The sequence below is a fragment of the Pteropus vampyrus genome, unplaced genomic scaffold (genome assembly GCF_000151845.1).
Source record: "Pteropus vampyrus isolate Shadow unplaced genomic scaffold, Pvam_2.0 Scaffold126, whole genome shotgun sequence".
Lineage (NCBI taxonomy): Eukaryota > Metazoa > Chordata > Mammalia > Chiroptera > Pteropodidae > Pteropus > Pteropus vampyrus.
The window spans coordinates 309310-320872 of NW_011888907.1; the positions used below are offsets into that span (position 1 = coordinate 309310).

An 11563-nucleotide genomic window follows, 5' to 3' on the forward strand; every position below is an offset into this window, starting at 1 on the left:
GCTGCCCCAGGAGTGACCCTCGCCCCTGCCTGTCTCTTGTTTCAGGGCACAGACATGAAGAAAGGGAAGATAAAGGGCCAGGAGTTATCATGTGAGTAAGACCCAGCAACACTCCTTCCCCCACCCAGGGCAATGATGGCAATCACCAGAATGATAACGCTACAACCACATGTGGATACTTCACAGTATGCGAAGCACTGATCCAAGAGTTTACCTGTATGCTCTGATTTAATCTTCACAACTGCCTTTTAAGGTCTCTGCCAACAATATCTCTATTTTAAAGAGAATGAAACTGAGGCACAAACTCCCCTGTGTCACGCAGCTAGTAAGAGAGAGAGCCGGCGCTGATGCAGACACCTACAGGAGAGCACCCATATCAGCTCTCCTGGCAGAGACTGGCAGGGTCGTTCCCTTCCCCCTGCCCACTGCTTTTTGTTTCCGGCCCCCAGTCCTGCGAAGCGGAAGCGGTCGTCGTATGTGGCTACAGAGACCTCCCTCTTCTCTGATGCCCTCCTCTTCCCGCCCCATCCTCACTTCCACCTCCCCCCTCCTGCTCGGATCCCAGCTACAACAGCAGGCTCTCCACTGATGCAGGGAGCGGTCAGGGGGCAAGTTGGCCTCTATGAAATGGCTGAGCAAAATGACCGACGGAGCCTCATGATTTCATAAATCACTGTGGCTCAGGCACCAGATAGGCTGGATTTAAACCTCAGCTCTACCACTTGCTGTTGACCTGACTTAGCCTCTCAGAGCCTCAGTTTCCTCATCCTATAAAGTGGCAATAACCCTACTTTATCAAGGTGTGGGAAAGACTGAGATGTCACCCAGCCAGAGCCTGGCCCCGGGAAGTGGCCCAAAGCGTGTGTCCCCTCCCTTGCTCCTCACGCCTCTCATCTCTGCTTTCGGAGGGAGACGTCTTCAGGAAAGCTCCCTAGTGAAAGGGATTCAGTCTCTACCTCCCCTAAGGATATTCTCAGATGCACAGAACCAGTGATCTCCAGCTTCCATCCTTATCCACACAGAATCATGGTCACCGGTCTCTAGCAGCGTGGGATACACCCACGCTCAAGTGCACTTAGCCACCCACGCACCACCAACCTTGCTGAAGCTGGCCCAGCCCCATCTACCCTCTACCCAGCATGCGCAGGAAGAGACACTCCGGCACCTACCTACGCTCAGAGTCTTTCTCGGCACTGGCCATGTTTGTGAAAAAACACTGTTTTACCCACATTTACACACACACTGGCAAAGACCCTCCAAAACAGCCTCCGCACGCACATACAGCTGCTCTGCCAACACCTGCCCCTGCCCCTGCCCCAGTGTAGACCCCAAGTCGTATAAACTCACGTGGCTCTTGGCACACCTTATGCTGTTCTCATTCTGAAAACACACACACACACACACACGCACGCACGCACACACACGCACACACACGCACACACCTGATACAATCCAAGAATTCCCCTGGCTGCGGGCACAATGGAGGCCCACCATGGCCGGAAGTGCACCATGAGGAACACTCCAAATGCTCCAAGCAGCAAGGGGCTCTTGTCCAATGATCAGGAGAGGAAGGTGGCCGTAAAGTACCAATACTCCCTCCATCAGCATCCTCGTTGCAAACACTCCATCCCCACCCACTCCCAGGAAGAGTCTTGGCCCCTTGGAGAGGGAGATGAAGAGGGCGAGGGAAGGAGGAAGATGCACAGCAGCCTTGGAAGGAAGCCCGGCTGGAACGGCCCAGTCTGGTCTGCAGAACCCCAGGGCCCTGCATAGACTTGGGGGAAGGACAGAGATGTCCTCATCCTACTTTTTCCCCAGAGAGCGAAAGGGAGGGAGATGGGCCTTCGCCGCCGGAAGAGCCTGAGTTGGCTCCCATTGCCCCAAGCACCCAGGTTCTACAGCTTCCATGATCAAACCTTTGAACCGAGTCCCACTCACCCCCTTAACCACTTCCAGATCCTCCGGATCCGGCCAAGAAATTGGCTTCTTTGGAGATTGAGTTCATAAGGAAATGCTGAAAAAGTAAATAAAAATCCACTGCCAAACACACTCAGAGGAAGATAGGTTTCTCTTGAGGCAGGAAATCCATCAGGATAGACTAAAGCAAAAAGAGGACAACACCCACGGGCCCAGAAAGGCCAGGGTGCCTGCCAGCGCCAAGACCTTCAGCCAGACCACATCTCTTCCTCCCCCCGTCACGAACCCCCCACAATGTGCTTCTTAGGTGAAGTACTGAGGAGGAGATCCTGCCAAAGACATATCCTAATGGTTTACAATGGGTGAGCCCCCATCCGGGACCCCAGGAGGGTTAGCAGGGGCCACGAAAGGCACAAATGATTCTCTTTTCCTTCTGCCCAGAGAAGCCAGGATCTCCTGGGTCTTATGGCATGTGGAGCCCACCTCTCTCCCTTTTCTGCCCATAGCCTACCAGCCTCCCTCCCCACCAGCACAGAGTGGCTTCCACCGCTACCAGTTCTTCGTCTATCTTCAAGAAAGAAAGAACATCTCTCTCCTTCACAAAGAAAACAAAACTCGAGGTAAGGCCTTCCCATCCTTCAAAGCCGAGGTGAATTCTGGGATTGGTCGGATGCTTCATGCATTAATGGAGAAGTCAGAACCTTGACCCCTACCCATGAACCTTGAAGACTAAGCTTAAAGGGTGGTGTTTCTTGGAATTAAAGTAGAACGAGTGTCCGAAAGGAGATGTTGCCATCAAATATGGTCTCTCTGCAGAAGTAAGTCCCAGAGACCAAAATAGAAGCTTTAGCTGAGTAGAGGGTCTACAAGGCAAGGTCCCAAAGTGGGTAACTGGAGCCAAGATAAGAAGCATCTCCCCGCACAGCCTCGAATGGCATGTGCAGGCAGCTACCCCACAGCAATTCTGCGGGTAATTGTACCCTATAATTGAGTCTGATCTGGGCAAGAGGGCCCTGGAATGCCACCCTGCCGGTCTGTCTTCATCGGTCGTTAATTGTTCTGTCTGCCCAGTGCCACCTCAGTGGTAGGGCAAAGACTTCCCCAGCCATGGCCCCTCCACCAGCTTCTCTGAGCAACCTTCCTGGCACTCTGGATGGACCCACCCCGCTGGTAGCCTCCTAATGGCTAACTCAGCCTACTTGACCTCAGTTCTCCTCTCCCCAGAGCCGGGGGCTGGGGGTGGGGTGGGAAGAACCATAGACACTTGGCCACTGCAATGCCGCAGGTGACTCATCTGACCCTGTGTGAGCCGCGGCTCTTCTCTGAGCCTTAGATTTCCCCTCTGGAAAATGGGAAATAAAATAACTCCCCCATTTTAGAGAGAAGAAAATAATGTGGAACACACAAATACAAACTTGAGAGTACAAAGACTCCACTCCCCAGGCTGCAGGAGGGTGAATGGGTAGGTGGTTGTCATCAGCCATTTCCTCTCACCCAGTGACCCTGACCAACTTCTACCCACTGATAAACCAGAGAAGGCTTTGTTACAAGTCTGCTGCCTGAGGCCCCAGAGGAGAGGAGCTCAGAGCCCAGAAATGCTCTGGCTGAGAGAGAGAGCCCTTCAGGTGTGCTGTGCAGAGGCCACCAATCACAGAAGGCTCCAGCCGCCCTGGAAACAGAGTTGGTGCAACCTTTCCACTGGTGAACCCTCTCCAGGTGCCCTCGGCAACTTGCCAAATCTGTAAGTTGGCTTCAAGGGCCTTGCCAAAGACATACTTTCAAGTTTGGATACAAAGGAAGGTGGGAAAGAAATATGCATCTTGCCCAGGCCAAGATCAATTTCTTCAGGTCCCTGGATCCCCATCTCACCTAAAGCGTCCTGAAGCCACTTTCCGCCAGCACAGGCACTGCGATTTCTAGGGCTGGGAACTAGCACCTGAGCCCGCCATGCTCCCCCACGCGTGGAAGTCTCAGGGGGTAAAGCAGGACCTCTGAGTGCCACATTAGACATCAGGGTCCCAGTGCCATGCCCTGGGCGAGATAAGACTCACTCTCCTGAAGGAGCTTCCGGTGGATCAAGAGCGTTCTGAGGGCAGGCTGGAGGGGGAAGAAGAGAGCATTAGGTGCCACCAAGAGGAACAGTGAAGAGGGCAAAGGAGGAAGGAGTAGGCGCGTGTGCCAAAGACATTCCCACCCCTGCTGTGCCTGGGTCCTGAAGTTCGATCCCAGCCCACCCTCCAGAAAACAGAGTGGCCTGTGTGCCCTTCCTGTGATACTGGCAGCAGGCAGGGAAGCTAAAAACCTATTGGGCCTGAAACCCATTAATAGTCCCTTTGGATTTTTGCCAACGCCAAGGTTTCTTATGCACCCCCACCGCCACCCACCTTTCATCTACATGAACACTTAGGAACTGGACTTGCCTCTGGGCAGAGTCCCTTTGGCTCCCATGCTATTTTATTTGCCTACAGAAATGGAGGCAGGAAAATTATCCTCCCAAATAAAGCTCCGCCCAGGGTACCGGTCTCACCATGTGATGCCTTCCACCGGCCTAGCACTGTACTAGGGGCTTTGGAGAGGACAAAGACGGCACCGGGAATGTTCTCTGCCCTCGAGGGGCTTACAGTCTACTTCGGAAACACTTAAATAACAGTGCAGAGCAGCTTATAATTAAGCACTTAAGTGCATGTTTCTGGCTATAAGGACAGCTGGAGAGCTCGTGGACTTAGGGCAGTCCCATCCCTGCCTAGGCTCCTCTTCCCTCCAAGACACAGGCCCTCTTCAGCCAGGAAGGGTAGGAAGGTACCTTACCGCAGGGTGAGGAAACCTGGATTCCAGTCTCTAGCTAGTAATTTGGCCTTTGGGCAAATCAACTAACCTCCTGAGCCTGTTTCCTCATCTAGAAAATAAAGGGTTGGACCTAGATGATCTACAAATCTACATATATATGGCCCTGGGGCTACTTAGAGCAGGTGGGAGATGGGATGGGCCCTGGAGGAGGAGATTTGAATCCTCGAATGAAGGAGAGAGGGAGCTCTGGGCTGAGAAATCGCAGATGCAAAGATGTAAAAAGAAATAAAAAATGAGAAGGAGCACCTCTCGCCAGAGGGCAGGGATGGTGGGGAAAGGAGAAAATGGAGAAAGGCTGTGGAGGTTCCGGAAACCCAAGCAGAGCCACGACGCAGGCGGCTCCCATGGACAGCTGCTAGATGTTGCCCATGGGAGAAGTAACGTAAAAAAATGTCCTTAGAGCTGACTAACCTGACGTGGTGGTCAGAACTAACCAGAGTGAGAGGCACGGAGATGTGCGATACAGATAAACCCAGGGGAGACTGCAAAAGCAGAGCGGCCCTCGCACATCAGAACCGCAAAGATCTGGCACTCTCTGAAGCGCCTGCGCAAGAGCTTGGGGGACTCGTGGAGCCCCAGGCTGGATCATGCCTTCGGAGGCCAGAGCATGAAGCCCTGGCAATGAGCTCAGGCACCGGGGCTGGCCTTAGTCTCGTTTTCTTTCCATGGGAAGGTATCTGTGGAGGGAGTGGGGTGTGCTGGGGTATGACCAGTGTAAGCAGCCAGTGTGTCCCCGCTATGAGCAGACAGGAACAGCTTCTAGAGATTGGAGGGGAAAGGTCAGTATGCAGGAGTCAAGTGGGAGGCATCCACGGAGGATGGCCAACTTGACCCAGTCCTGTTGGGTCACTTCCCTTCCTGGGACTTAGGTGTGAATGACAGTTTTAGGAAGAGAAGGGAATGCGAGAGTATTCTAGTTGAATTTATATCACTGGAGGGAGGGGGCATTGCTCAGATCCGGGGGCTAAAATTCTCTCTAGGATTCCTCTTTGTGCTGTGACACCCGGACAGCACACATGGGGTCAGCAAATGGGAGATGCTGACCTTGGACCAGCCACCTCACGTCCCTGAGCCTCAATTTCTGCATCATCAAGACAAAGAGTTGGGCTAATTGGTCAACACCGAGTGGCCCTGAACAGATTTGTTCCCAGCTTACCAAGCTCTCCCCATGTCCGAGCTGTGCCAGACAGATGCGGGGAGCAGGTGATGAGGCTTGACTCACCCAGCCACCCCCACGCACTGCTGGGTGGAGGCCTTCGATCAGTTACTAGGCTGCCAGGACCACAGCGAGGGCCCTGGGAGGGAATTCGGAATGATCTTGCTTCTGGTTTATAATGCCCTGCCTTCCCGCCCTGCTCCTCCTGCCTGTTCACAGCTCTTCCTGTCCACACCATATTCCCCACCACCCTTGGCATGAATGTCCTCCCAGTTCATTCCAACAATGCTGGGAGCCGTGCGTTCAAGGCAACATTGTAGGAGCCGTGGGCACAGCAGTGAGCCACATGGACCGAGTCCCTGCCCCATGGATGTATGTGTCACCCGGGAAAGCTCCCACAGAGAGAGGAGGGGGGTATGTACATAGCTCAAGCATGACCGCATCCCGAATGGAGAACGCTGAAGCTCCCAGAGCCTGAACTGGGGCCCTCTGACAAGCGCTGTCCCAGTGTCAGAGACATTTCCCCCAAAGGCCACAGTTCACCTTCCCAAATTGGGAGCTGGCATTATCTTGGGCCTGTAACACACTGGACCTGCCCCCTCTGCTTCTGCGTTAACTCCCCTCCCCTCCCCCCCCCCCCCGCCGTCGCCCCCCCCCCCGCCCCCACCACCCCCCCTGCCCAAAGCCTAGAATCCGGCCTCTGGGCTCCTCTGTGAGTCACGATGGTTTCTCTGTGCATCTTCCTCACAGCAGCCTTGGATCTGGCATCTGGATTTCTAGATTCTAGGGGAACCAACAGGATGCACTGAGGGGGTCACGTTGGAAGGGAGCCCACACCGCGCACCCTCCCGTACCACACACTGCCAGACGCCCGTTAATTCCTGCTCTTGTATTCCCATCAACCTGCCCATCTTTCTCACCCAACAACTGGTTAGCTTCCGCCTGCCAACCTGGGCGTACCGTTTCTCCCCTTCCCCAAACCCGGAGCAGCTTGCCCGCCCTCCATGAGGCGCCTCAGAACCACCCCGCCAGGCTGTCTGCTCTCGGCTGAGCCCGCCTGCCCACTCCTGCTCCTCTCAGGCGCTCACGTGACATTTCGCTGTACATCCTCCGTCGCCTGCGTTTAGCTCCTTCGTATCAATCGTTCTTCACTCGCATGGCCCCGCCTCCTCCACGAGACTATAAATTCCTCGAGGAAAGAGATCACCTCTGTCTTATTTTTCCTTTTACCACCTTTCCCTCTGCTCAGCACACTGTGGACTTTCAATCAATGAGTATGTTTGTGTAAGGGACACACCCACACGTGCACATTCACAAGGCCCCACACACTGCCCGTTCCCACACCCCTACGTTCACAAACATGCCTCACCATCAGCTCCTTTAACACCTGAAAGACAGTCACCTCTGTGAGCACCGTGCCCACAAAGGACAGTTTCAGCATCCACATCCTCCCTGTCTCAACGCCTTGCCTCCGGGGGCACTTACACACTCAGCCTCTCCGCCAACCTGCCCTGTCCCTCCTGGGCCTTCCTCTCGATCCACCACTAACCACGCACGTGAGGTGGGCAGGACAGCAGACATCACCCCCCGGGCCAGCGAGGAAACCGGAGCCCAGAAAAGTGAGCGACTTGATTGATTAAGGGTCCTCAGTCAATAGCAAGTTAATTTTCTACTGCCTTCCGGGGCAAAGCGTTTTGTACCTGTCACCAACTCCCCCACATTCCTTCCATCCCCACCCAGACCACCCGATTTCTGGGCCCTGGTGTGGAGACGGAGAGGAAGCGAGTCCATCCTGCTGCCCTGGGCGTCCTTGGCCAGCAGCAGCAACCACCCAAGGTGGTGCCCCCACACGCCCCGTCCCCGTGGCCGAGTGCTGTGTCGAGCTGTGGTTTGCGCTATGCCACACCTCAGCCACCTTGCCCAGAGGTGTCACGAGCCGGCCTCACGCTATTCTGGCGAGTGAGCCGGGGAAATCCCCTCTCTGCCCAGAGAGATGATGTGCCACAGCTTGTTCCAGAAGCCTCTCCAAGGCCATGAGCACAAGATGGTGGTGCCACCACGCCAGAAGACTTAACGGGTTATGGCAGGCTCCGGTCCTGGGGGCGGCCTCGGTTGCCTGCAGAGACTGCTCCTTGCAAAATGGGACGGGAGGGGCAGAGAAGGGTCCTGCGGTTCTGGACTAGGCAGCCATAATCTGCTCCCCAGCACCACAGGAAGCTGAGTCGATCAGCTCTTGGGGAGCCACCCACCCACAGAGGTCAGAGAGGAGGGGTGGGCAGAGACTTGCCTCCCAGTGGGCTTTAAGTCTTGCTTTTGGCATCTAAAGGCCTGCAGGGCACCGTGGGTGATTGAGACAAGGGGTGCTATGTGAAAATGTTTGAAAGCACAGGCCAAGGGCATGAAGGCAGCATAGTTCCAAGCAACATCGACAGCAGGCGACCTTGGTATGGAGGGACCAAGACTAGGGTGGGGGAGGAAATCCACCAGGCCTGGTGGCAATGAGGGAGAAGCAAGCAGTGTAGGTAAAGGTGGAGGGAAGTCCTGACTGGAAACCAGCCCCAGACACACGCACAGACAGACACAAACACGCACAGCCCACTGCAAAACAGCCCTCACTCCCCACCATGACCTCCCATGGTGGTTCACCTGGCCAGGCCCCAGAACCCCCCAGGAACCAGCCCCTGAGTCACTGTGTGGGCTTGTGTCAGGCAGCCCACTTCTGCCTCCGAAGGGCCCCACCCACCTGGCAGAGCGGGTAGGACTAGGGGCCTGGCAGCGGCCCAGACAGGGCCATCCTGGGCAACTCTCAGGCGGGCACCGTGGCTGGGAACTGCCTGCACATTCCACAGGCGCCTGGCAGCCCTTTTCAGGAACCAGGCCACAGTCAAGCCAAACATCAACCATCCAAAGCAACGTTGGACACATCATCAGGAAACCACAGATAATTCCCAAATTTCACCCCAAACTCCTGCCAGCCAACACTACCACCCAATATTGGAATCGATAACTGGGAGCTGAATTGACAGCTTTGAGTTCCCCTTCCTTTCGCTCTCTTCCCCATCCCTACCCCAGCCACGGGACTGAGGAAGGAGGGTGATCCACCCACTGGCTCATTCGGAACTGCACTCCTACTCCCCAATTTCCTGGGGTCTCCTCTCCAGAGCGGACAGGGTAACCCCTCCCCACCTCAGAACTCCCCTAGGATCCCCGTCTCCTCACTTCCCCCAAAATCAAAGTGGTCCCCTCTGCCCCCAGCCTCTCAAGCCCGCACGATCAGCCACTCAGCAAATATTCTCCAGGAGTAATTGGATGCGATGATACAAGGGCTTTTCAGCTCCTGAGTGGAAGTCTCTGGATGTCATTTAATGGCACAAAAAAATAAAAGGCTCCGGCCTCCCGCCCACCACCGCCAGGACATCATTAATCTCAGCAGAAAGGCATCAGCGCTCCTATCACGGCAGCCAGCCGAGAAGAGCCAGACAAATTACAGACCCAAGCCTGGCGCGCAGGGGGGCGGTTATTAGGCTGGCATTCAACTTCCGTTTTTTCTTCAGGGCCACCGTCCCCTGACAAGAAGCAGTGGTGCCCCTGTCTAGCGGGGGAGCAGGGGCAGGCCAGGGTAGAGGGTGGCTGGCTACCTTGGTTAGACACAGCTCACCTGCAGGGGGTGACAGGGTAGCTCCGAGCCAGGCAGCCCGGGTCCCAGCAGAGGCTCAAGCACCTCAGATAGTGGCTCGGAGGAGGTGACCCCAAGGCTTGGAACCCCACCCCCTGTTCTCCAGCGCACCTGAATGGGGCCTGCTTCCCAGTGGAGGCTTCCAACCCCTACTTCCTGGGCTGAAAGGGGAACACTTCAGGGTCTACCGAGGACCAGATGACAGGTCAGGTGGGGAATGTCCGCTGGCTAGAACAAAATCGCAGGAAACACTCTCCTGTGCTGTTGGGAAGTCTTAAGAGTGGGCCTGCTAGAGGGACTCTGGGGGTGCTGCTAGGGGCGGGGCCTCATCTGCGGGGTGGGGAGGTACGTTGTGCTGCTGGCCAAGGCCACCCCACAAAGGCCTAACTTCTTACTAGTCCAATATTAATTGTTTTATATACTCATCAAGGTTTGGAGTGAAGCTGGACAAAGTAGCTGCCCGCTCCACACCTGGCAGACCCAGGAGGCAGCCGTCAGTACTGGAGGGCCTGGTCCCCAGGGTCTGAGATTCCCCTCAGCTCAGAGCTTCCACATTCTGGCAGAGAAGCTGTCTACCCCATTCTCCCGAGTACCTGCAAGGGAGGGGGCTGCTAGCCTAGCTGTAGCATCACTTTCTCCATCTCTTGGGTACCTCTGTAACCCTCATAGGCCCAAAGCAGCTGTCCACCCATGCGCTGAACCGCTCCTAAACAGTGGAAGCTGAGGGTGGAGAGAGCGACGGTCAAAATCTGCCCCAGAGCCATTCCCAAACATTGCAATCTCTGGAACTCAACGAGTCTCTGAAAGCTTGGAGCTCCTGTCCCAGTTCTTGCATACGGGGGTCATTCACCCCTCCAAGCCTCTGTGATTGTAGAGATCAGACACACAGCTGAGGCTCAGAAGCCCCTGATAGATTTAGATAAGGTACTCTAACTCTCCCCTTGGCCCAATTCAAAAACATCTCTAACATCTAACATCTCTCATTGCTAACATCTTCCTTATCGGCACTGACCAATAGGTGAGAGGATTGCCTCTAGGAAGGCCTGAGTCTGGTTTTGCAGGATGAGAACCGTGTTTCTGGGGTCGTGTAGGGACTGACTGTCATCCACAGCAGCCCCATCCTGAGGAGCCCAGACCGCTATGTTCCAGTCACTGGGTGGCTCAAGAGACAAACATCAGACACCCTTCTCCTTTCTCCCTCCAGATGGAGGCCTTTGAGGTGCACTCCCCACTCCTGCCCTGTCCCAGGAAGAGCCCATCCCGGGTGGGCCCAAGGTACAAGGGGAGTGGCTGGAGCACAGACAGCAGCACCACCTTCTTCCTGTATGGCAGCAGCCTCCTTGCAGCTCATGGGACCAGCAGTGCCATACAGGATGGGGCTTTCCTCCACGCAGTGACCACGGAAGCCACAGCCTTCAAGCTCCCCATCTCTCTCCACACATGCCTAAGGGCCTGAGTCACCCCCCTTCCTTCTAGAACTTGCAAAGGGTCAGTTCCTCTTGCCCTTTGTGGCAGGAAACGGGGGGTGTAAGGAGTCACGGCCAAGCCAGGGGAGGAGGCAGCGGGAGGCTAGGGGCTGGCAGCACTGTTCCTGCTCTCCTGAGGGACACAGAGGCTTGTCTGAGGAGCTGCCCAAAAAGCCCAAGGAACCACAGGGTTGTCAGAAATGGGGCCGGGAAGGAGCTGTGAGGCCCCCAAGGCCTTTCAAGCTCCAAGAAGAGAAGTCATCTGAGCTAGGGGAGGGCACACTGCCGGAGAGGGGAGTGAGGTCTCCCTCAGGGCGCAGGGGATTTCTTTCCGCCACTTGCCCTGATCTCGTGATGAGTTTCAATTCCCTCCTTGCCACCGGGTTCCTTCCTGTCCTACTCGGTGGGGAAGGCCCCCTTGGCCCCCTTGGCCCCATGCCTGCCACACACCAGTTCACCCAGAGCCCTTCCTCTGGCATGGGCACACACACACACACACAC

The 11563-nt window shown here is 55.6% G+C and overlaps 1 protein-coding gene across 1 annotated transcript in view; it reads left to right on the forward strand.

The window, feature by feature from the left end:
* The window catches only part of PEBP4 (phosphatidylethanolamine binding protein 4), a 206956-nt gene that overhangs the window by 192857 nt on the left and 2536 nt on the right, over positions 1-11563 (forward strand). Inside the window, exons 4-5 of the mRNA XM_011366639.1 lie at positions 46-91; positions 2424-2537. Coding sequence (XP_011364941.1) covers positions 46-91; positions 2424-2537 — 160 coding nt within the window. The remainder of the gene's footprint in view (positions 1-45; positions 92-2423; positions 2538-11563) is intronic.